The sequence below is a fragment of the Mesoplodon mirus genome (genome assembly GCF_964341445.2).
Source record: "Mesoplodon mirus genome assembly, chromosome: 7".
Classification (NCBI taxonomy): Eukaryota; Metazoa; Chordata; class Mammalia; order Artiodactyla; family Ziphiidae; genus Mesoplodon; species Mesoplodon mirus.
Genome location: NC_138983.1, coordinates 34,596,024 through 34,623,020, shown reverse-complemented (window position 1 = coordinate 34,623,020; position 26,997 = coordinate 34,596,024). Strand labels below are relative to the sequence as shown.

The 26,997-nt window shown below is 38.9% G+C and overlaps 1 protein-coding gene across 3 annotated transcripts in view; it reads left to right on the top strand.

Annotated features, from left to right (window-relative positions):
• The window catches only part of GAS2 (growth arrest specific 2), a 124,756-nt gene extending 100,067 nt beyond the window's left edge, over positions 1 to 24,689 (top strand). For all 3 annotated transcript variants that reach the window (XM_082626454.1, XM_082626452.1, XM_082626451.1), the window contains one exon: positions 23,509 to 24,689. In XM_082626454.1, coding sequence (XP_082482580.1) covers positions 23,509 to 23,727 — 219 coding nt within the window. In that variant the 3' untranslated portion in view covers positions 23,728 to 24,689. The remainder of the gene's footprint in view (positions 1 to 23,508) is intronic.
• The last annotated feature ends 2,308 nt before the right edge of the window (positions 24,690 to 26,997 follow it).

Below are 26,997 nucleotides of genomic sequence, written 5' to 3'. Positions count from 1 at the left end.
CACTACCCTATGGATTCTCAGTAATAGCTATGTATTATAATCACCTGGAGACCTTTAAGAAAAATACCCTTCATGAGAAATTCTGATTTAATTTGTCCAGGGTGAGCCTGGTCATCTGCATTTTAACATGCATCCTAGTAATTTCCTTCATTTTCCCATATGAATTATTTTCCCTTAACGCCATGAAATGGGCACAAGCTGTTATTATAACTGATACATTTTGTAGCACTTAACTTTGGTGAGGAAGAATAGAAATTAAGACAAGATCCCTGATCTCAAAATGCTCGCAGACTTTGGGCTCTCTGAAATGTATAACATGAATCCCACTTCTGTAGTTCATTATGCTGTGTTACCCTGGCCAAGTTGTTTGATCCCTCTGATCCTTGGAAATTAAACTACAAAAAAAAAAAAAGCTAATACATTCCCCATAAGATTGTTAAAAGTATTAAGTGAGATAAAATGCTCAACAGAGAGTGACAGATATTATTGGATTCTGTTCACCAGCATTATTATTATAAATGGCATATGTATAATTTATATAATTACATACAATATATGCAATTTATGTTCATATAATATGCATAATTGTATGTCTACATACCCACATACACACTACATATTTGTTACACAGAGAAACAAATATTCAAGAATAAAAGATTTATTCAGAAAACAAAAGCAGCTTAATAATTTTAAATCCAATAAAAAAAATACAAGGCAATGGTGAGAAATGTTGGGGAAAAACATGTTTACTTCTTTTGTTCCAAGAGAGTTTAAACAATGCAGCACTAAATTTTTCTTCAGGGATGAACCCACGCTCTTATGTGCTGCTTCCCCCTGGTGCCTAGATTCAACAACTGCAATTTTGCTACGTGTTCCTTTCGTTGACAGGTTTTTCAGGGTTGCAAAACAGCTTGGTACCTTGTTAATTATTTTGAAACAGATGTTAAATAACGTTGAGATGTGTCTGTGGGAATTTATTTGTTCCCCTTCCCTTTTCAACTCTGTAATAGCTGATAGCTTCAGACCCAAGCAGAATGGGTTACTGGCTCCTTGCTGGTCATGTGGCTTGTCTGCCTTTAAGGTGTCAAGGTGTATCTACAAAGTGAAATGGTGTACATTTCCTCCTCAGCACTGCATTTTAGCAAGGCGCTGCTGACCTACAAGAAAAAGGAATGTCCCACTTTTCCTCTATTATCACTCTTATTATTCCTATAGGAAAGTGTTATTTTGTGAGAGTTTTGCATGTTATTTAATCTGATGAGAATTTTTTTATAGGAGTGGTTTAAATATGATTTTAATCTAACTTCATATGAACAGTCATATGATAATAGAACAAGGTTTCTCAACTTTGGCACAATTGACATAGTGAACCAGACAGTTCCTTTTTTTTTTTTTTTTTTAGTGACATATTCTGATTGATTTTATTTATTTATTTTTATTTTTGGCTGCACTGGGTCTTCGTTGCTGCGTGTGGGCTTTCTCTAGTTGGGGCGAATGGGGGCTACTCTTCGTTGCGGTGTGCGGGCTTCTCATTGCGGTGGCTTCTCTTGTTGCAGAGCACAGGCTCTAGGTGCACAGGCTCAGTAGTTGTGGCTCGCAGGCTCTAGAGCACAGGCTCAGTAGTTGTGGCACAGTGGCTTAGTTGCTCCACGGCATGTGGGATCTTCCCAGACCAGGGCTTGAACCTGTGTCCCCTGCACTGGCAGATGGATTCTTAACCACTGCGCCACCAGAGAAGCCCCCAGACAGTTTTGTGTCGTGGTGGGCTGTCCTGTGCATTGTAGGAGGTTTGGATGCATCTGTGACCTCTGCCCACTAGATGCCAGGGCAACTCCCCCTTCTAGCTGTGAAAACCAAATACGTCTCCAGAAGTTGCCAAATGTCTCCTGGGTTGAGAAACACAAATGTGACAGCATGTTATGGTAATTACATATGAACAGGTGATTTTTATACTTTTTAGTTAAGTCTAGGGTTTGTACTAGTTAGAAACAGATTGTATGATACCTGGTGAATTGTCAGAAAATTCAGTCAATCTATTCATTAATTTATTCACTCACTCACTCATATATTCAAGAAAGGCAGTATCATATATTAATAAGTGGTCTGAGTTTGAATCCAGCTCTGCCACTTACTAAATTTTGTGATTAAACAACTTGACATCTCTCGGTTCCATTTTCTTCAACTCTAAACTGGAGAGAGTAGTTATATGTACTTCATAAGATTAGTATGAAAATAAATGAGATGTTGCCTTTAAAGTCCTTAACACAGTATCTACTGATTAGTAATTGCTCAATAATTGTTGGTTATTGTTTCACATATATTTTTAGTAAATGCTCTGTGCCAGGGATGATGCCAGTCACTAGAGAGATAATGCTGGTTAACCTGTTTTTCCAAAATAGATTAACGTAGTGGTGGAGAAAGAAATTAAATAAAGATTTACATAATTATTTTGATTGCTATTGTGATAGATGAAGGAGAAGAACATGGCCCTATTAGGTGTCATTTTACTGGGAATGATACTAACATGACAGAGATGCTTTTAGAGAATCAACTGCTAGTCAATAATCAATCAGCTGAAGTAGAGAAAAATCTTACTTCCTGGAGCCGTATCATGGCCCCTAGACTAAAAAACCTATACCACCTTATACACTCTGAAATTAATTAGCAGAAAAGACATATGTTTTACCTCTGAAATATGTTTTACCTATGTTTATAACTCAGTTTTATGCTGAGTTATAAAATAAGAGTTCAGAGTGAAGGTTTATTATAACACGTTAATTATGACAAAGTGTTCTTCTAACTTGGCATGATATACAAGCATGGACCTCAGAACCTGTCCTGGAAGTTGCTCTAAAGGGATGAAATGTTTGGCAAGGCAATTTGCCTTTTGTGTCTAACTTTTCTCTGCTGTCAAATAGGGAATGTATACCCTTCCCATTTCATCTACCTTACATCATGTCATGATTCACACCTGGGAATCCAGGGTGCATTCTGGGAAGAAGATAACATCAATCCTGGGGGGTGGGGGAATGAGGTAATTGGGACACTATGAAAAATATTCTATCAGGCACAGCCCACTGGCCCAGGCCACCATCTTTAGCCTGGACTGCTGCAACAGTTTCCAAGCGGGCCTACTATGTCTACTCCGTCCTCCTTTCTATGTAGTCATCACAGTGCAGCTAGAGAGTGCTTGTAAAAATACAAAGACATTATTTCCCCTCTCAGAGTATGTAAAAGGCTTTTCACTGAAGTTGGAGACCAGAGGCCTTAAATGGCTCTACAGGGCTCCTGCCTGGTTCTTCAGGCTGGTATGATGACACTATTCCCTTTGTTTTCTCCAATGTCATCGCCACATACACTCTGTAGCATCTTCAGTGAGTCGAGTGCCCCACATCGGGGACCAACTTGATTCCTATGTCTGGAATGTTCTCTGTCTACTACTGCCCCCAACTTCCTTTGACAGATTAACATATACACATTTTTCACAGTTCAGCACAAAAGGTTCATCTTCCAGGCAGCCTTCTTAGACTTCCCAACACTGTTAGTTTTCCTTTGGATGTATTTGGATTGCACTTGATTACATGTAACAAAAGAAATGTGTTGATGGTGCCTTAAACTTCATAGACAGTGAAGGTCAGAGATTACCGCTGCTGCTTCTTCACCAACACGGTATCCCACTTAGGACATGGGCTTTTTACATCTTCTGCTCTGCTGCCCTGAGTGTATTGGCTTCCATGTTCATGTTTCTTCCCTGTGGTTGTAAGATGGCTGGGGACACTGGTTCTGAGTTTAAGACAGGAGGAAAGTGGAAAAAGTGGTACTGGTAATGACTTCCTTCTGGAGATCTTCTCATCCCTTGTTGGCCAGTAGAGTTATATAGTCACCCCCACTGCAAGGAAAGCTGAGAAAGTGGGTGTTTTGATTTCTCAGTCTCTAGCAAAGAAGCAAAAAGAAAGAAAGAGATTGAGAATGGCTGCTGAGTCCGTTAACCTAAATTGACTTTCAAAACATGATTTTCGATCCCTTAGCCCCCTAGAATGATCCTTGATGGCACTCATATTTACGTTTGTTGGTTCAGTGTCTGTTTCCTCAGTAGACTCTAAGCTTCATGAAGGCAAGGATGTATTGGATTTATTCTATATGCTTTCTGTAGTGGTTAATATATTATCTACCACCTAGTAGTTGCTTAATAAATATCTTTTGAAAGAAAGAATAAAGAGTGCAAAGGACCTAGTTGGCAATGTGGAAGATAAAATGTTGAGTGAGACTCGGTGCTCACAGTAAGCATTTTACAAGAGATAAGGCAAATAAACAAGTCATTATACTTAAAAAAAAATTTTCAAGAGGGCAATTCAAAGGAGGGACAAATGGTATCTGATTTGGAAATAGGAAAGTATGAAAGCATCCAGATAAGACGTAGATTTGGGATGACTTTCTATATGTCATCAGGGAGAATGTATCCTATTCAAAGAAAATGACAGTATTCAGGAAACAGTGAATGATATAGTTTGGCTAATGTCTACATAAGGTAAGTATATATGGGGAAGAAAGCTGAAGAGTTGAGTTCAGGCCATATTTTAAGAACCTGGAATATACGTATCAAAGATTTCTCAGTACACAGTAAGTTCAGTCCCATAGCAGTGTGTATGGTGGCCCTGAGAAGAAGGGCAGAGAAACTGAAAGCAATTATTGTTTGTTCAAGAAAGAGAACAAAAATCTGATAATGGTAGATGGAAGTAAGAAAGTATGGAACTGATTTGAGAGATATCAGAAATTAAAGCTTCTTGAGCCTGGCAACGTCTTAACTTCTTAGTGTGGGCTGGCTTATCAGCTATCTGTCTTGTTTTGAGTCTGTACTGCTCGTCCCCTCTCCAAAGCCATGTTCTCTGAGACATTCCCCAAAGCTTCCTTTGCTCCTCACTAAGGTTTCTTCTAGCTCATTCCCAAGAATAAACCCTTTCAAATCCTGAAATCCCATGACCTCCTGGTGTCCTAACCCCAGGCTAGAAGAGATTTCAAGATTAGGAGTTGAAGCATAATGTTCATAATTTTATGTTGTCTCTTATAAATCAAAATAAAGGTCCAAGGATGGAAAAGATAACTTATGAAGTTACTCGAAGGTGAGAAAGCACCAGAAAGATCAGTCAAGTTGTCCCTTTCTCTTCACCTGGATCCAAGTCTCAGTCATTTCAACTCTTTCCTAAATACTGTAAAAACCTCTTATCCAATCTCTCTTGCTTCAAGCTTTGACTTTTCTATGGATCTGCTGGAGATCTTTGAGCAATAGAAATCTTGTAATGCCAATCCCTTGCTTTAAACCCATGAGTGGCCCTCCCTGTCCCATGTGTACAGAATTCAAGGTCATCTTATTCTATTTTTAAATTTAATTTTATTAATTTATTATACAGCAAGTTCTTATTAGTTATCTATTTTATACATATTAGTGTATACATGTCAATCCCAATCTCCCAATTCATCCCACCACCACCCCACCCCCCCACCACTTCCCCCCTTGGTGTCCATACGTTTGTTCTCTACATCTCTGTCTATTTCTGCCCAGCAAACCAGTTCATTGGTACCATTTTTCTAGGTTCCATATATATATGCATTAATATACGATATTTGGACTTCCCTGGTAGCGCAGTGGTTGAGAGTCCGCCTGCCGATGCAGGGGACACGGGTTCGTGCCCCAGTCTGGGAAGATCCCACATGCCACGGAGCAGCTAGGCCCATGAGCCATGGCCACTGAGCCTGTGCGTCTGGAGCCTGTGTTCCGCAACGGGAGAGGCCACAACAGTGAGAGGCCCACGTACCGCAAAAAATAATAATAATAATAATAATAATATACGATATTTGCTTTTCTCTTTCTGACTTACTTCACCCTATATGACAGTCTCTAGGTCCATCCACGTCTCTACAAATGACCCAATTTCTTTCCTTTTTATGGCTGAGTAATATTCCATTGTATATATGTACCACATCTTCTTTAGCCATTCGTCTGTCGATGGGCATTTAGGTTGCTTCCATGAGGGTCATCTTATTCTTGATCACTCTTTACCTCACTAGCTGCATCTCCTAACAGTCTCTCCTCATCCTTCTCACATTTTAGCCATGATAACAGTGAACTACTTGGTGTTATGTTCAGATTGTGCTGCTTTATATTTCTGTCCCTCTGCATGTGCTTTTCCCCCAGCCTGGGATGCCCTTCTAGCCCTTCTTTATCCAGTGAAATCCTACTTCTCTTTGAGACTCAGATCATTTCCTCCAAGAAATATTCTCAAGAACTCTTGCCCCTCAAGACTAAGCTGAAGGTATCTCTAATATTCTTTCATAACATCCTTTGCAAACCTTTATCAGCATAAACTTGACAAAGCTATGTGGGAGATAATTTAAATAATGTTAGAATAAAAGGATCAAATAGGCTCAAAATGGAAAGAAAAAAAGATAAGTCAGGCAAGATTAAATACTCTCCTGAAGACCTCTTAGGATATGGGAGAGACAGGGAAGAAAGGGTGGTAGACCTGAGAGTTAAGAATGAATAGATGGTGAATGTGCTGAGACTGGTTAATGGAGTTTTTTGAAATTGCACAAAGAGCTTGTAAAGGTATAGAGAACAGGGAGAGCTCTCTAAATGGAAAATTAGGCAAAGCGTGGAGAGGAGGGCATTAGGTAAAGATGTCACACTTCAAAGACCACTGCCAGGCTGATGTAGATGGAAAGTACATCTCAGCTTGTAGGCCTCAGTGCTGAAGTCTTCAACATCTCAGACAGTCATGCTTTTAATAACTACTTAATAGGCAAAATATGGAGTATCCATTTCTGAAGGCCACTGATGTGACTTGAACATTAATTACAAAATTTTTGATTTTGATCTTGCAACATAAGCTGGTTAGATGCTAGGTGGCATGAATCACAAAATGACAGAAAAGAACTTTGAGTGGCCTTAAAAGTTATTAGAACAAACAAAAGAGGACATTTAAGACTGAAGAAGGAAAGAGCAGAATCAGGGCGACTTACATCATTAGTGGCTTTCCCTCTTTTAGACCTACACTGCAGATAAGGGGATGGCCTCAAACTGTCTACAGTGGTGACATTTTTATTAGCAAGCTAGGGACAGAGTCTGTATCTGAGGCCCTTATATTAACACACACATTACCAGAGGCTTAGCTGAATTGGAAACAAAGCACTAGGAAGTACAGACTAGATTTGTCACTGAGGAGTGGGTATTGTTGCTCCTTCAACATCATAATTTGACTTGGAATAAAAGGACACAGGAAAGTGTTTATCAGAAAAACCACGATTTCCCATTGACATGAAGAGGTATAGCTGTGCAGGTAGGTTCCTGAAATATGTGAGGACACTTGTGTAAACAGAAACATGTCATCATGTGCAGTGGGTTGTTGAGGAGAGAAAATGAAGTGGAACCCACATGATTGAGGAATGGTTCTGTGGATTTTGTGATGAGAAAATTCACATTATTTAAGACAGATGGACTAAACCAGAAAGAAAGTCTTCCATTGCTCCAGCCAGGCCCTAGTTAGACAAACAACATCCCTCTAACAATAGTTGAAGGAAGAAAAGACATGGTAATGGGGATGGATGTATATATATTTATATCAGCTGGGATAAATTTATAAAAATTATTGCTCTAACTTTTATTGCTATAACATACCTGTACACACACCTCTCACACACACACATGCATGCATGTATGAAAGACTTTAAAAAATCATGAGTATAGGGAGAGTGGGAGGGAGACGCAAAAGGGAGGGGATATGGGAACATATGTATATGTATAACTGATTTAATAATAAAAAAAACATTTCCTCTTAAAAAAAAAGAGTAAAATTACAGAAATGAGAGAATAGAAATATAAAATTATGGAAACGTAAAAAGAAAAGATAGACTGCTGAAAACTTTCATGGAAACTTTGACAGACAAAGAGATACCTGAATTCTTGGAGGCAAAAGTGAATTTAAGAGCAAAGAAAATCAATATGCGAGCTTTGGAAGTTCTTGTCTGAAAATGGTGAATTTGAGCAGTTTCAGGTGATCGTTTCCTAGGGTATTAGTTAGGTGTGGCTTTTATCAAGAGAGTGTGTGTCATCCTCCCTATGGGAACCTCTGGGTGGCCCCATGGAACAGTAGGCTCATTTATAAGTGAACATATGACCAGTCCCTGAATCAAGGGTGGGTAGACACAGTCAGTGATGAATTGTTTAATTGTTCTGCACTTGGTCTTTAGGAAGACTGAATAATTTGAAAGTGAGCTCCAAACTTCACCTCCTCATATTGGAAAATGAAGGCTGGAAATAGAGTATTCAATAAAGAAAGATTTTTGAGTTCAGAATAGTACAATCTATTTAAAAGATGTAGCAAAGAGTAACTGTGTGGAAGATAAAGATAAAGATGTTTTTAAAAGCCATATGCAAAAGTAATATTTTTACGTATATGTTGGTAAGTGAGATTGGTGTATATTCTTCTTCTATGCTCTTGAACTGTTTTAATAGCATGAAAAACTGAAAGGAAAAGCAATACTTTTGTGCCTCAGAGAAGGTTTTTGGAGACAATGAGGTTTACAAGGAAAGCAGTGACTGGCATTTAATTAGCGTGGAGGGAGAAGTAGGAAGAACCAGGAAGCATGATCTTGGAAGGAAAGTTTCCGGAAAAGAAATGCTAAGGCTTTAATTGTAGACTTATAGTTGTTCAAGAGTCAGAAAGAACAGGGGAGGGTAAAACAAACTATAAGGAAACAATGCAAGTAGCAAAGCTTTGCCCTCCTAAGTTCATGTAGCCATCTTATCTGAGGATATTGTGATGTTTTTGTTTAATGTTGGGAGAAATCCAAATATGTATATTATGAAAATAACTTTTAAAGTAACATTAGAAGATCAAATGAAATGGTGGTATAAAGGATTTTGTAAACCAAAAAGTCCTAATAAAATGTTAGTAAACATTTGAGATTAGGTAGCCAGGTTGGAACTCAGGTCTGAATACTCTTCCATTATCTACTACTCCTGAAGTATGTCAAAGGGGAAAAAAGATTCATGATTAAATTTGTAGTGATTTCAGGTAAAATTGCATCCTTATATAGTGAAGTATATGAGAGCCTGCCAGCGAGTTTGCAAAAGAATAATAAAGTTTTTATAGCAATAAAATAATTTTGTGGATAATAAAATATGTTTTCTATGTTGATATTTTAGAAATTCCATTTTTCCCCTTTTAGTTTTGTTTCCTTAAGTAGCAGAACTGAGGGTTTTAAATTAAATTTTAATTTTTGTAAATATATATATATATATATAGTTAATAAAGTGGTGCTGTAAGATTTATGTTCAAAAACAGCAAAACTGCCCCATCTCTTTCTACCCTTTTCCATTCTTTTTCTCCCGAATTTTCCCTAGAGGCAGCTAGTTTCACCTCTGGAAGCTGTTTCTTCTTTCATGTGTCTCCAAATTTCTAAGTTATGTAATTATGCTGTTCTTCCTTAGTTTCTAAATTTTAGACATTTTCTATGGTCTGCTTATACACCCAAGGTAGCAAGAGCAGGAAGATGACAATTTAGCAATCTTAGGCTTCCGCCTAACCCCCCAACACACATACACTTTCCTTCCTCCTATTTGCTGAGCATCATTGGTGGTACCACAATGTTGGTCAAATCAGTACTGTAGTCAGTATTTACTTTATAATGGTCACATAAATATTGTAGTGTGCCATGATTACTTTTATTTTTTGTAACCATTTTTATTTTCCTTGAAGTCAATAATGTCCTGTTTTTGGTCCCAAGTATGACCAAGAACCCCTATCAGATCCCCTGAAAGAACTGTGAAGCCCATCACGATGATCGTGTCGCAGGCAGAAGCACCAGTTCATCTGTTGGTTTCATTTCTGGCCCCTCCACGTGTGTCCTCCTCCCCCAGATTGGCCTCACAGTGTCATCTGAGACTTTTTTTTTTAACTTACTTTGATGTTTTTTAAACTTGCTTTGATGGTGGATTCCCTATTTCCTGAATCGCGTGTCTTCTGAGGATTACTCCCTTGTTTTCTTAGAGTGCACCTGAGAAAATGTAATCATTCATTCACCCAACATATATTTATTCAACATATACTCTGAAACATGCCGTGTTCTGGGAGTTGAGGATATATCAGAGAACAAAACAGACGATACCTGGCCCCCTTGAGGATCTTATATTCCTGTGAGTGTGTGTGTGTGTAGGGTCATCAGATTAAATACAGGATGCTCAATTACAGTTGAATTTCAGATAAACAACAGATACCTTTTAGTATGAGTTTGTTCTAAATATTGCAGGGGACATACTTGTACTGAGAGAGTGTTTGTTGCTTATTTGAAATTCAGACTTAACTGGGTGCCCTGTATTTTTATATGATACATCTGGCAACCCTAGTTGGGATGGATTCTACTGTCTAAACAATAAATATAATAAATATGTAAATTATAGAGCTTGCTAGAAGTGATAAGTGTCATGTTGGAGTGGGAAAGGAAAAGTAGAGCAGGGTAAGGCAGGCTGGGAGTGCGGGGAGCAGAGACTGCAGTTTTAAGAGTCATTAAGGTCAGCTTACTGAGGAGATGAGAGATTAGCAAGGGCATGAAAGAGGTGCAGAGTTAGCTCTCCAGTTGTCTAAGGGAAATGTTTTCTAGGCAGAACGAACACCAAGTCAAGAGTGTGCCTGGAGTAGCCCTGGAGTGTCTGAGAAATAGCAAGGAGACCAATGTGGCTGCATCAGAGCATATGAAGGGCCCCGTGGTAGTGCATAAAGTCAGAGAAGTAACAGGAGTTCAGGTCATGGAGGAACTTGGAGGCTGTTGGAAGGACTCTGTAGTGTGTTCCCGGTGAAATGCGAGCCAGGCAGTGTTTCGAGTGGAGTTGTGACCCAAGGTAACTTCTGTTTGAACAAGATCCCTCTAGTTTCTCTGTTGAGAGTGTACCGAGGGGCAGAACAGGAGCAGGAAAAGCAGTTGGGAGGTTATTGTGGTAAATCCAGGTGAGACGAAGGAACCTTGGGATGAGGGAGATAGCAGTGGAGATGGTAAGAACAGATTGGATTCGGATTTGGGATGAATTTTTCCTCTAACATTTTATTGTGAAAAATTTTCAAACACAGAGAAGTCAATACCCATAGAACTACCATCTGGTTCTACAATGAACACTTTGCTGGACTTGCTTTATCATGTATCTGTTCCATCTTTCCATCCTGTTCCTGGGCCCTAGTCTGGAGCATCTCTGATTCAATTTCTACAAAGAGAAACCTTCAGTCTCCTGCTGTGATGATGTGGTCATTGGTACCATGGACATAGTCACAGGCATAGCAACTCTGGAGTGGGGTGCAGTAAAAATCTGGGGGCTAGATGATCCTTATATTGATTTTCAGCCATTTATCTTTTTTTCAGCTATATTTCTCTCCTTACCTGATGGAAGTACCTGACGACTTTAAAACCTGAGTTTCCTGTAGTTTCAAGGCCTGATCTGACTTGCTTCGCTTTGTCAGCTGCCATTTCCAGTTTTTAGTTTCAGCTCTCTCTACCTTCAGTCAGTTATGACTCATTTATCTTTTTTCCATCTTCTAAAAATGTCTTTGACCTTTTTTGTCTACTGTTATATCCTCTTAATTTCTCTTTGCCCTGGTAGCTTTATAACACCTTTATTCCTTGCCTTTCATTTGAATGGGGCTTTGAGAGAAAGGAGACTCAGGTTTTCAAATATTTTGTCAATATAAAAGTTCTGAATATATTTAGTAATACTTGGTTTTCCACTTTAATGGGTCTACCAATATACTAAAGATACATTAAAAACAGGGGCAAAGGGCTTCCCTGGTGGCGCAGTGGTTGAGAGTCCGCCTGCCGATGCAGGGGACACAGGTTCGTGCCCCGGTCCGCGAAGATCCCACATGCCGTGGAGTGGCTGGGCCCGTGAGCCCTGGCCACTGAGCCTGCACGTCCAGAGCCTGTGCTCCATAACGGGAGAGGCCACAACAGTGAGAGGTCCGCGTACCGCAAAAAAAAAAAAAAAAAAAACGGGCAAAGCAGTCATTTTTCCAGTGTCTGGATTCCAGACACTGTTATTACTTTTCGGGACCTGAATTGCCACCTTTGGCAACGTTAACCTTTGGCTCTCCCAGTACTGATTCCAGTTTGTTGGGTTTTGTTATCAGTACATACAAGAGAATGGAGTTCAGATAGAGTCAGACAAACATGGCCCTGTTTGATTAGTGGAAGCGTTGAACTTTCATTGCCTCTTGGAGCTCAGCTCCCCTTCCTGAATAGATGTTGCATCTTTGGGGTAGATGAATTCTAGTTTCAGTTGGGTATATACCAGCTACAAATCCTTCCTCTAGACAACTGTTCCCTTTCTGGCACCATCATTTTCCAGCTCGTTGCTTTCACTATACTGAGTATTCTATTAAATATTTATCATAACTTTGCCTTCCCTGTCTGAAATGGTGCCATGGACTGGTAATTAGATTGTGGCTAAGGCTTCTTAATTTCCTTTGGTGCAGAACTGGGAAAATGGAGACCTTACATAACGAGGAGATGAGAACTGACAGACAGTTGGCAGTAAGGGCCCCTGCACATATTTCAAGGCAGATGCAAAGGGAACTTTTTACCAGTGAATGGTTACATTCATCTGCTAGCTGCTCTTCTCATGTTTGCTTCCAGAAAGAAGCTACTGAGAGTCATTTGTCTACATTGAGCCTGGGAATTAAACTTTTTACCCCTCCAAAGGGAAACAACAAAAGCAGGCCAGGAATATTTTTCTGGCCAGCCTCAATAGCCAGAAGGTTTCTGATTCAAGGCCCTGTTCATGCTGGAGGATTGGCTCTCATCATTAGGACGCTGCAACAGTTCACCCTTCAAATGAGGGTTTGAGGATTACATTCCCCCTGCTGTAATTTATTACTGAAGACAACAAATCACAAAACTGGGAATCAGGAGACTAGGTCTGTGTTCTTGCTGAGTGTCCATGAGCTACCCACCTAACCTCTTTCTCCCCATTTGTGCACTGTGAACAAATATTAACCTGCCAAACCACTGGGCAGGTGTGATAACAAAATGAAATGATTTAAGTGAAAGTATTTTGCAGGCTGTCAGAGATTTCTGCTCTACAGTTTCCTTTCAGAGTATGGGGCCCAGGGCAAAGCACTCTGGGTGTACCTAATTTTCAGTATTTTTGTATGGGTTAAACAATCAAGTTCAAATTTAAACAAATTCTTCCAAGCATGTATTAAGTTCCTTTATGTTCTGGGTCTGGGTACATTGAGAGCTGGGTGATATGATCATAAATGGAGACATCATAATTTGACAACACCTATTCCTAAAGAAAAGAGGTTTGTCCATGGGAAAAGTCTAGGTAAGAACTCAGACAACCATGACTCCTGGTGAAGCCCCTTTAGAATGTATAGTTAAGGGGTACTGAGTATTGCCTTCGAGGTCAGAGAAACTCAAGTTCAAATCTAAACTTTGTCACTTCCTAGCTAAGTGACTTTGGGCAATTTACTTCACCTTTCTGAGCTATCATTTTGTCATCTGTAAATGTCGATAATAATGCAAGCCACTTAGAGTTGCTACAAGAAGTAACTGAAATAAAATCCATAAGGAGCTTATCATCATCATCACAATAACAGTATTATTCTTTTAATAATAATTATAATAATGGCAGGTTGCTATTGAGTATCATGCCCCAGGCAATGTGGCTAAATGCTTGCACATATTAATATCTTTATCCAAAAAACTCTATAATCATTTTACAGGTGAGGAACTGAAGCACAGAGAGATTCAATAAATGTCTTAGGGTTGTACAGCTAGTTAGTGGTAACCATACCTAGGCAGTCTGGTAAAGACAAAACAGATGGTAGCTTCTGCTCTGGTGACTGTAGTTCAAATCTCTGAAGCGTTATTTAGGAAAAGGGCATAATAAACAAAAGGATGGTTAGGTAGATAAAAATGAGACAGTAAATATGAAAAATTCTTTGTAAACAATAAAACAATAATTCCAGAAGCTTGTTTATTTGGGTAGTATTTAACCATTTATAATTTCAAGTAGCTAGAGATGTTGAGATGAATCCCCAACCTTTGACAAAAAGGAGCCTTCCTATGTCACCTGTGGTTAACAGAGCCTCTGCTGCCCTATTCACAGGCGACCTCATCATGTATCTTGAAAATGCAGGTTTCAGCCTTTCCACTAGGGATTGAACACCTGCCATCTTACTCCTCCAGGTGTCAGGGTACCTTAGGCAGAGAGCTGAATTCCCAGTTGCCCAATTTTCAGCGTATGCCATTTCAGTATAACATTAGATGATGACAGAGTCTGTTGTCCTATAAATTAATTTAACACTCTTTATCTGGATGACTGCATTCTAAAAACAATATTTTCACTCAAGTTATGAGGGCTTGTAAAAACATACCGAGCAGGGTTGGAAACGTATGATGTCCCAGGAAGCCAAACTGATCTAAATTTAGGTGGGTCGTCTCCTCTCCTCAGTCCGTGTCAGAGATGGTTGCCTCTTAGAAGGATGGCTCAGGTGGAGAGCAGTTCACAGATTGGGCAGAAATATGAGCCACTGTGGTCAGTTAAGTGGGGAAGGGCTTAATGAGAGTGACCCCAAACACTTAAGCATTGAAAGAGAAAGAGGAGGGGGTGAAATTTTTATCAAGTGATTTGTTACTATAGTGAACAATATTTTTTTTAAATATGCATTCCTTGTGTTATGAGAATTTGTGAAGGAAGATAACGAAGAGAATAATATACTTACTTTTGGATTTATTCAGGATGCTTTCTTCTTTTCTCCTTCTTTCCCCTTCTCCTTTCTCTCTCTTCTGTCCATTGTTCTATTGATTCTAATACAATCTCCTCCCCCTTTTAAATATGATCCCTGTTAAAGCTTCCTTCTCTGACCCAAAATCTGTCTCTCTCAAAGGAATTCTTTAAACAATGTTTGATGTGGATTATCATTCACATCCTGGTTTCTTTTTTTGTTTGTTTTAGACTCTTCCTTCTAAAGACAAAGCATTTCATCTTTTCTTTTTTCTTATCTTTCCATATGTGATGTTTTACATAGTACATATGGTAATAGTTGCCAGGTATACAAAGCTGAATAGGATGTGACCCTTTAGAGAGGTCAGAGAGATGGACAAGAAATAAGGCAACAAAGTATTGTAGGTGCTTTGCTTGAGGTCTGTGCAGGAAAATCTCAAGGTCCAAAGAAGGTAATCTAAATGTCAGAGAGTGCAGAAATATTCCAGAAAGGCAGTGATGCCTGGATGGAGCATTAGTAGCTGTTAACATTGTTCATTCATCCATTTAATGAGCATTTATTGAGTGCCTATTATGTACTTTTCACTGCCCTAGGCCCTCAGGGCATAAAATTTAGCAAGGAATAACCTTGTCTGGCACTCAACAAATATTTGTTGAATGGCCAATGGAAGAGACTCACTTTAATTCACCTGGTGAATGTGGAACGATTCTCTGCATGTAGAAAGGGATGAAACTTTCAGGGGATTCTAAGGAGTTCAGAATATTTGTTGGGTAAATAATTTGGAAGGTGGTCATGGGTACAGAAATGTAGGGCCACAGTATAGTGCATAGTTGTGCAGTGTGCAACCCGCACAACAGTATGTGATCATTAAGGCATAATGAGAAAGAAGGTGGGAAAGGAACTGGACTGTGAAGTGCTTAGTGTCTCAGGGTGGTTGTTCTCATGGGGACAGGAGAGGGACAGAGGTAGAGGAAGGGATATCAGAAACACTGGCAAATTGTTTCCTCAAATTATGTGTTCTTCTGCCCACCCTAGAGATGTAGATCCTGCCCCATCCCTACACGCACAAGCACACATGCCCCTGCATGCTCGCACGCTCACACCCTTGCTTTCCCAGAATCTTTGCCACAGGCTTTTGTTCTGATGAGAAAGAGTCATATTCCTCAGATGGACTGGAACTAAAAATGGCTGAGAAACACTGCAGACAGTGGAGAACCACTCACAGGTCCATTGCAAGGCAGTAGCCTGATCAGATTTTCCTTTTTCAAAGATCACTCTGGCACTGGAGTGGAAGGTGGATTAGTGAAGTGTGAGAGATGATGAGGGCATCCTGCTCGAAAGCTTCCACATCCTCCGGGTCTAATGACATTTGTATTCAGAGCACTTGAGAGACACTCCTGCTTCCCTGCATTTTCAAGTTCATGGGCAAAAGACTCAAATCAGAATGAAAGAGATGTATCAGTGTTTTGCTGAGAAGGTGGCGACACCTGAAGCATTTCATAGGAATTATGATTTAGGACAGATATGAACATGCAAGCAGATCTATGCTGGGGAATTAATAAAATAAAGCTATCAAATATGGACCTAAAGCATTTAACTTTAAATTCTGCATACCTAAAAGACATTTCCTGTTAGTTATTTATTTTTGTTGGTGGTATTTTGCTTGTTTTTTGTTTGTATAATATAAATTTATACAACCTGGTCACCTTAAAAACCAAATACATTACCAGAAAATCCATAATATTTCCTGGCTCTCTTATGTGACCATTTTTTTCGCTTAGTAAAACATATGATTTTCTGTGATCCATACATAAACATCAGCTCTGCCCTGTCAACAAAAAGTGAGTCGAAGTAATTCTGATTAATGTGCCCAAGAAGAAGAAAAATACATACTTTTTCTTGCTTTAAGTTCTTAACAACTGCACATAATGTGATTGCAGTCTGTCTCTCCAATAATTAGAAAGGAAAAAAAATCTTCTTCCTGAAGTCCTGTTATCACACATCATAAGAGCCAGACCACTAGACCCCCTGATACCACAGTGATCTCAAAATTTGTAGGAAGCTGTTGATTAATCATTTCTACAACTTTTTGGATTTTCCATTATGTTGTAAGTTGATATAAGAGAATTAACTTATTTCCTTTCAACCCATTTTTTTCCTTTAAATTAAGTATCTGGATGAGTTACAGAATTTGTTGTTTATGGGATAGTTTGTTGCCTTACTGTGTTAGGAAAATAAGATTGAAAGGTGGTTCTAGAAAGTGGGCTTTAGGTAAACATAGTGTAGCCTAACAAGATGTGCACTGAATCCAGCAAATCAAATGACTTATCTGACATGTTATAAACCACTACTGGGTCAATATACTAAGTGATTCATCCACCTTTCAAGATTGGATTCATTTTTAGAATAATAATTTTTGGAAGAGTATAGCTGTTCAATTGTAAGGCCATGTACTAGATTGGGAGTAAAAGAGGTGTGATTTCTAGCCTGGCTCTGGGAAACCCCTGTGTGACCCTCTGTCTGCCAGTTTGTACATCTGTGAAATGACAGCATTGCCAATGACCTCAATTTTTCTATCCTCCTTAATTCAAGAAGGCATATTTGTAGATTATCTGGCACATAGTAGGTGCTCTAATATTATGACTCTGTGTCAACTAAGAAAAAAGTTTCCCTTTTGCTGGCACATGAGAAGAGACCTACTAAGAAAACAACACATAGTTTAATATCATAATAGGACAAAGGCAGAAATCAAAATGCCCTTGGTAAGAATGGGAGTTCTTTTTCCCATTACTAGAAGAAATTATTAAAAAACAAAAACATAACTTTGAGACCTACTGATTCTTTTCCCTGGGCAAGGTATGTATGTCACTCATAGACATCAAAAAAGAAAATGTTTACAATAACCCAGATCTGCTTATGAAACTTCATTAAGGCCTTTGGGAGAAATGTTGAGACAAGGTTTTTGTTTTTTGTTCTTTTCCCCTTCAGCATTGAGAAATGTTGCTAAATTGGTAAAGAATCTTCTTCCCTTTGTTAGAATCAGGGGCATGGTGAGGAATGAGGTCAACTGTAGAAAATAGCAATGTTAGAATAGGCCTAGTATGCAAAAACTACTGCTTTGCAATGTGCAGTGTTGGGGAATATTTATAGCAACTCTAACTTATTTTTCTTTACTCAAGAGAAGTGCAACTAGCACAAGGAGATCAACTTGATGCTTTGTGATGACCTAGACAGGTGGGATAGGGAGGGTGGGAGGGAGGCTCAAGACGGAGGGGAGATGGGGATATACGTATACACATAGCTGATTCACTTTGTTGTACAGCAGAAACTAACACAACATTGTAAAGCAATTATACTCCAATAAAGATATTTAAAAAAGAGAAAAATGCAACAAACAACATAGAAAACTACACTGAATACTCAATTCACATGTATATTAGCCCTATTAGCCAAAACAAGTTATCTTTTGGAATGAAGAACACAAAATTGTTCAACATTGTGAAGCATTAAAAATAAAGGAGCCGTAAAATGCACACTGAACAGAGAATCAAAACCCAGTTCTCCTTATGCCAACAGATACCTATAAATATATTTTATTGTATTACCTGTACTTGACACATATTTATTTCTGAAATAATTAGGGCCACTTAGAGGATAACCTTCTTAAATTAAATGCAATATTTATTTAAAGTTTATTAGGACATAAAACTATAAATCATTTTATGTGAGCATTTAATCTGCTTAAGCAAATTATAACTATTTCTAACATTGATAATTCCTTGCCTGTGCTAAATTATCACTTGTAAGTAACTAAGCAGGTATGAAAATCCAAATCTAGGAGCTTTACAGAATAAGTGGATATGGTATAATAGACAAAAACAAAAGGATTCTTGTCCCAGTTCTGCCACTGATTTGTTGTGTGATCTTGCACAAGTTGTTTAAGAGCATCAGTTCTTCTAAGAGCATCAGTTTTACTATCTATAAAATGGGAGTAATACTGATACTGATATCTTACATTAGGCAAAGTAAGTAGTATGGAAAGATACAAGAAAAGAAGTACTGTATGGTTACACTATTGACACTGTTCTGAGATCACATATGTGAGAGTCCAAACATGAGAGGTACATCATCACTCTTTTCAGAGAGCTCCATATTATTAAAAGGGGCATACAGGTAAATTAATAGTTACAACTCTGTAGAATGAGCAAAGCAGTGAAGTCATGTGTAAACTAAACAGCACATGTCAAGAAAGGATTCCCTTATCAATGAGGGGTATGACCCTGGAAGATTTTTTCAGGTGGAGGTGATGTTTGAATTGGGGAAATGTTTATGGTCCTGGTGAGCAGGGAGGGAAGAACAGAAAGGACGTTCCACATTTAGGGGCAAATGTGAAAAAACATGAGAGAAAGAGTATGTTATCTGGGAATATAGAACTACAAGTATTCATGGGTCCCAGGGCTCAGGGAAGGGATGAGGCTGGCAGGAGTAGTCACGGAGAGTAACATATGCAAATAAAGTGACTCACCCTACAGGAGAGAGGGAGGTAGTGAAAGTATTTAGGCAGGACACATCACACTTGCACTTATGGAATTCCATTTGGTGGCAGTTTACTAAATGGATTGGACACAGCAAGCCTGGAGGCAGTGAGTCCTCTACAATAGACCAGGGAAAGATGAATTCCTGAACTAAATAGTGGCAATGGTAGCAAAAATCCTGAGAAACATTTAGTGGGAAATGAATGTTTTTGGTATCTGACTAGGTACAGAGGCTGCTCATGTCACCAACCCTATGATGAAAGACCAGTGGGGCCCTAGTGGAAGGAAGAGAGCAGGCTGCCTTTGCATTTGGAAGCTCCAGGAAGAAACAAGGGCTAGAGTTATAGTTTGGGGACACAAAAGTAGATGGCAGTGAAAACCATGAGGTTGCAAATAGAGAGTGGTTAGACTGAGAAAAGCAGTAGAGAAAGGACAGATAACTTCAGAATCTTCTGGAAAAGCAAAACTTAAAAATAAGTAGAAGAAATACAACTTTTGAAGGGAGCAGAGAGAGAACCCTCAGGTAGGTATCAGGAGATCCAGGAAAGAGAGTCTTGTCATGGAGAATAAAGGAGTAGGGAGTTTCAAGGAAGGAGTGTCAATACTATCAGATACCTTATTTGAATGATCAAAGAAGACAAGGATTAGGGACAGTCCACTGGATTTGACAATTCTAGAAGTCATCTGGTTTTCTTTCTCATGCAGTTAAGCAGAAGCAATGCCTACTGTTGGTTGGACAGTAAATAGGAAATTAGAAGTGAAAACATTGAGTGTAAACTTAACTGTCAGGAAGCTCAGGTGTAAGGAGAAGGTATGAGAGCAAAGTAGACTGGGATGAAAGAAGAAGAGTTTTCTTTGCAGAAGAGTGGGAGGGGCTTGGATACATTTATTTCCTAAAGGGTAAGGACCATTATACACTAAATTGGAAAGAGAGAGAAGAGGGATGAGATGTTTGATGTAGCTGGGTTCTTCATGAGCGGAAATGGGGATTAGGACAGGGGGGAGGACTTGACCTTGAACAGAAGGACTTATTTCTGTGACAAGAAAGGCAGGGTAAAAGATAAATGTAGGTTGGACTGAATTAGCCAGTGGAGGTACCAAGAGAGAGGAAGCCATGCCTGATAAAGATGAAGTCATGGTAGACTGATGAGGATGAAATGGGTAGTGTACTTGAGAATAATAGAGAGGAATAAGAAATGGGATTGACCAAAACAAAAAATAAAAGGCTTAATTAACTGCACTTGGTCTAATGTCACTAATCTCTGAGGTGGAAGGAGTTCTTCCCGAAGAGCTCAGCAGCTCAGCCCTGATTTAGGAAGAAGATTATACACTTAATCCAAGGTTAGGTTTGGCACAGTAAATGCTGTGAAGGGAAGGAAGGGTTGAGAGCAATTTAGTTTATAGCAGGTTGATTTGCTTTTATGTTAAACAATAGGGATTTTGTTTATGGACATGAGGTTGGCATTCATTTCTTCCTTTTTTTTTCTTGAGACTGAGCATGTTCTAAGAAAAGGTGTGGAATTTAAATCTCTACAATCAGGCTATAGGAACACCTGTAGCTCTGATATCTTAATCCCAAGCTTGAAACTCCAGTTTGACCATTGGCTTTCTTTGGGAAATTATACCTTTGCTGATTAGCTATAGGAAGATTCTGGAAGACGAGATGGGCAGAAATTTAATTCCTGTGTTACTCACATTCAGAATGACTCTGTTTCATGTTGAATCCACTCTGCCTTGTCCTATGGATTCATTAAAGAATCTGCAAGCAGAGTTTTTACCTTCATGATCATATACTCCAGGCTGAAAAGCATTTCTGTCACTGTTTCCCAGAGTTCACTAATTGTTTAAAAACTCTTCTGGCTGGCAGTCCTTTCTGGTTGAAACAGCCTGCTTACAGTCAAGTGAACTTGGGCATTCTGCCAAGGACATTCATACCAAGGACGTTTAGAGGCAATTCTTAAATGTAATTTACAGGGCTAGGAGGCACCAGAACTTCAACAATAGGCAAAAGCAGTGCTCTTGGAACAATGGGAGAAAGGGTCAAAGTGCTATTTTGACCCTGGCCTTTGCAGTTTTTGTCCCAGTAACTCCCAAGTTTTGAAAACAGGAAGTAGAGGCACACCCAGGAACTTGTGGCAATGAAAATAGGCCTGTAAAATTATAAAAGCCTTGATGGATTTTATAAGGAGGAACGGTTGTGGGAAGAGTACTAGACTGGGAGTCAGGAAATCACATTAAAGATCTGGGCCTCAGTATCTTCATCCTAAACAACAGGAACATGGTACCACTGGCGGACCTGGGGAGGCAGAATGGTTATAAGCTAAATCCTGACTCCTCTTATCTGCTTTATATTTCATGGGTTCCCACTGAGTTTTTATTTAATGAGTAGATGCTGGTGCTAAAATAAGTTTGAAGCCTTCTTGTTAGAAAATGTTTCCCCAGATACTTTCTATTCTAAAATTCTAATATTCTAAGTGAGAATAACTGGTATAGTTACACTTAATTCTCATGAGTGTAATAGTTGTAATTATTGTTATTCAGCATATTTTTATTACTTTCCACGATATTTGATTTTGAAAACTGCCTTATGTCAACCCCATGTTTCAGGATTTCTTACCTTGAGCCTATGGATGGATTTTTGGGAGTCTGTGAAAGCCCTAAATATATATGCAATATTTTGTGGGTACAGGCATACAGAAAGAGAATCCAAAACTTTCCTCAGAATCTCAACAGCTAAGGGCAAAGTCTTCCCCCACTGGCTAGCAGTCAAAAAATCCAGATCTGGGGCTTCCCTGGTGGTGCAGTGGTTGAGAGTCCACCTGCCGATGCAGGGGACACGGGTTCGTGCCCCGGTCTGGGAAGACCCCACATGCTGCGGAGCGGCTAGGCCCATGAGCCATGGCCGCTGAGCCTGCGCGTCTGGAGCCTGTGCTCCGCAACGGGAGAGGCCACAACAGTGAGAGGCCCGCGTACCGCAAAAAAAAAAAAAAAAAAAAAAAAATCAAGATCTGAAGGTAACACAGAGTGAGAGAAATTCAGAGAGATTTCATAGGGTCTTCCACGAAAAGTACTTACCAAACCCCTCCCAAACCCATATCCCCTTCCCAAGATTACATTGCCATTGTGTGTTCATCATATTTCGGGCAGGGGAGAGGTCTTTGGTGAAGGTGCGACATTCCCCCTTATTCTTACATTTTGTGATACTTGAAAGAAGCCAAGATCAAATCTTTGGCTCCCTGTGCCAATCCTCCACAACTCGGACACGTTTTTACTGGGTAGAAAGAACCACATATTCTTCACCTTTTCAGTCTGTAGCCTTCTTAACCCTGGAGCTCTAGATGGTTCATGGCCCTGAAGGTAAGGGTTTTGTTTTCTTTGTTTTTGTTTTGTTTCTAAAGAAGTATTCTATTGTAATTAAGAAGAATGAGAGTAAAGACAACATACATGTTTGGCCATTCCATAATATCTTTCCTTGAAAGCCTCAGACAGTGACTAGGGAAGATTTCAATTTTTCTCAGTGCATTTTCAATTCTATTTTCATTGAGTATTTGTGTGATTATTAACTTTATATTCCAAAAATAGATAAACAATAAGGATTTACTGTATAGCACAGGGACTACACTCAATATCTTGTAATAAACTATAATGGGATAGAATTGAAAAGAAAAGAATATATATACATATATACGTATAAACGAATCACTTTGCTGTACACCTGAAACTAACAATATTGTAAATCAACTATACTTCAATTAAAAAAAACTATATTCCGTAGCAGGCATTTCCATGGTCTTTTAAGTCCTGGTTCAGAGAGGAATAACCCAGTGGGGAGAACAGAGCTCTGATCTGAGGCAGCAAGCAGGAAATTGGGCAATGATGAGGCTGTGATGCAACATCAGGTGTCAGCGTCAGCAAGGAGCCTCTAGACTCGCTGAACCAAGCAAGGGATTGTACCTACACCCTGATTCCCACAGCAGGGCAAAGCTGGATCCTGGGGATATGTACCATGCATGATCCACTTGCATGGGAAAAACAAAGCTTCTCTCATAAACTGTATGCTAACTCAGACACTGTGCAAGAAGTGGAAGGACAATGGGGGCTTGAAAAACAAAACAGAAAACAATAACAATGCTAGAGCTGGAAGCTGATTTGAGACACTGCAAGAATTCTCAGAATTTAACCCTTTTGCTCTCTTTTCATTCCAGATGCTGCACAACAAGCATGTCATGGTCCGTGTGGGAGGAGGTTGGGAAACTTTTGCAGGGTATTTGTTGAAACACGACCCCTGCCGGATGCTGCAGATCTCCCGTGTGGATGGCAAGACATCCCCCATCCAGAGCAAATCTCCAACCCTCAAGGACATGAATCCAGATAATTACCTGGTGGTCTCTGCCAATTATAAGGGAAAGAAGGAAATTAAATGAAACTAGTTGGTCACTACAAGGGGACTCTCATAATGGCCTGTATCCACATCTCCAGTAGTCAGTTTAGTTCACATGCTCTGAAAATTACTTTGGAAAAAGACATAACAGATAGAAAGACATCATCATGTTGAAACATGCTCAAAGAGTAGCACTATTTATTTTGAATGCTTCTGTAGAAAATGACCTATTAAAAGAAATTATCAACTCAGATTTAAATTAGACAAATTGTAGGCAAATCATTGTTTCTCAATATGTGAACATGCTATTTAGAACATAATACTAGCAATATAATTCTAGCTAAAGATAAAAATTATTAGAAGAAAATAGGATTTACAGTTAAGTCAACAGAAAGTGCCTGCCTAATGTGTACAGAATAACAGCACCCCAGACATTTTTTATAATTGCAGGATTTTTAAGCTGATTTTTAAAAAGTGACAATTAGTGTGATGATGTGCTACTAAAAATATCCAACAGCACTATAAATTAAAGTACAGTGTATCTACAACAATAATACCTTACTGGAAAGGCCACTTCAGAAAAGTTTACATTCACTTGGAAGAATGCCTTAAAGTTTATCCCTTATCTCTGAACAAACACCTGGGGCACTTTTGGAAGTTTTCACTGCACCCCTTAGAGAATGGCTTATGAGTTGTTTACACATTCCTAGACACGGTGGCTGTGTTGAGACAGTGTAATTCACACACATAAGCTGACATACATTTATATTTTGAAAGAGTAAATTGTACAGTCAAATGTCCATTGACTTCATGTTATTTCAAAGCATTTTCTTATTATATCTTTAGTTAACCCAACTTTGCTGTGCTGTCTAGTAAAGTAATTTCACTGTAGCTAATAATGTTACAGACTTATGTATACCCTTGTATACCTAGGACAGGACTGTTTTGTACCCATAAACAGCAAAATATTGTCCTCACTGACTGAAGAATTAAAATTATGTTAAAAAATTTACCTGTCTCTATATCAATGTTTCATTCTGAAATAAAGATCATATTCAAATGGCAACGTCCCCTGGGAGTTAAAAGAAGAGTCAAATTATGGTTACCTAGCACTTCTTCACTTTGGGTAGCTGAGTGGTGCTGGTGTTTGTTCTCCTTAGCAGAGAGTCTAGGTTTTATCATAAATAGTCCTTTAAGGGCTGCCCTGAATATAAAAAGTATAGGCAAATTTAATTTGTCATTTCCTCATTTTTCAGCAAAGACAAAACCCGCCTTTCTTGCTCCAGAAAGTCAGGGAGGAAGTATCTCAGTTTGTCACACGAATGATTTAATCAAAGCAGACACAACCTTTTTTTTTTTTTTTTTTGCTTTTGGTATTTATTGAATTTTATTTTTTTATACAGCAGGTTTTTATTAGTCATCAATTTATACACAGCAGTGTATACATGTCAGTCCCAATCTCCCAATTCATCACACCATCACCACCACCACCACCACCCCCGCCGCTTTCCCCCCTTGGTGTCCATACGTTTGTTCTCTACATCTGTGTCTCAGTTTCTGCCCTGCAAACCGGTTCATCTGTACCATTTTTCTAGGTTCCACATATATGCGTTAATATACGATATTTGTTTTTCTGACTTACTGCACTCTGTATGACAGTCTCTAGGTCCATCCACGTCTCTACAAATGACCCAATTTCTTTCCTTTTTATGGCTGAGTAATATTCCATTGTATATATGTACCACATCTTCTTTAGCCATTCGTCTGTCGATGGGCACTTAGGTTGCTTCCATGACCTAGCTATTGTAAACAGCCCTGCAATGAACATTGGGGTGCATGTGTCTTTCTGAATTATGGTTTTCTTAGGGTATATGCCCAGTAGTGGGATTGCTGGATCATATGGTAATTCTATTTTTAGTTTTTTAAGGAACCTCCATACTGTTCTCCATAGTGGCTGTATCAATTTACATTCCCACCAACAGTGCTAAAGGTTCCCTTTTCTCTAAACCTTCTCCAGCATTTGTTGTTTGTAGATTTTCTGATGATGCCCATTCTAACTGGTGTCAGGTGATACCTCATTGTAGTTTTGATTTGCATTTCTCTAATAATTAGTGATGTTGAGCTGATTTTCATGTGCCTCTTGGTCATCTGTATGTCTTCTTTGGAGAAATGTCTGTTTAGGTGTTCTGCCCATTTTTTTGATTAGGTTGTTTGTTTTTTTAATATTGAGCTGAATCAGCTGTTTATACATTTAGGAGATTAATCCTTTGTCCGTTGATTCGTTTGCAAATAATTTCTCCCATTCTGTTAGTTGTCTTTTTGTCTTCTTTATAGTTTCCTTTGCAGTGCAAAAGCTTTGAAGTTTCATTTGCTCCCATTTGTTTATTTTTGTTTTTATTTCCATTACCCTAGGAGGTGGGTCAAAAAAGATCTTGCTGTGATTTATGTCAAGAAGTGTTCTTCCTATGTTTTCCTCTAAGAGTTTAATAGTATCCAGTCTTGCATTTAGGTGTTTAATCCATTTTGAGTTTATTTTTGTGTATGGTGTTAGGGAGGGTTCTAATTTCATTCTTTTACATGTAGCTGTCCAGTTTTCCAGCACCACTTATTGAAGAGACGGTCTTTTCTCCATTGTATGTCCTTGCCTCCTTTGTCATAGATTAGTTGACCAAAGGTGCCTAGGTTTATCTCTGAGCTTTTTATCCTGTTCCATTGATCTATATTTCTGTTTTTATGCCAGTACCATATTGTCATGATGACTTAACTTTGTAGTATAGTCTAAAGTCAGGGAGTCTGATTCTTCCAGCTCTGTTTTTTACCCTCAAGGTTGCTTTGGCTATTCGGAGTCTTTTGTGTCTCCATAGAAATTTTAAGAGTTTTTGTTCTAGTTCTGTGAAAAATGCCATTGGTAGTTTGATAGGGATTGCATTAAATCTGTGGATTGCTTTGGGTAGTATAGTCATTTTCACAATATTGATTCTTCCAATCCAAGAACATGGTATATCTCTCCATCTGTTTGTATCATCTTTGATTTCTTTCATCAATATCTTATAGTTTTCTGAGTATAGGTTTTTTACCTCCTTAGGTAGGTTTATTCCTAGGTATTTTATTCTTTTTGTTGCAATGGTAACTGGGATTGTTTCCTTAATTTCTCTGATTGTTTGATGTTAGTGTATAGGAATGCAAGAAATTTTTGTGCATTAATTTTGTATCCTGCTATTTTACCAAATTCATTGATTAGCTCTAGTAGTTTCCTGGTGTCATCTTTAGGATTCTCCATGTATAGTATCATGTCACCTGCAAACAGTGACAG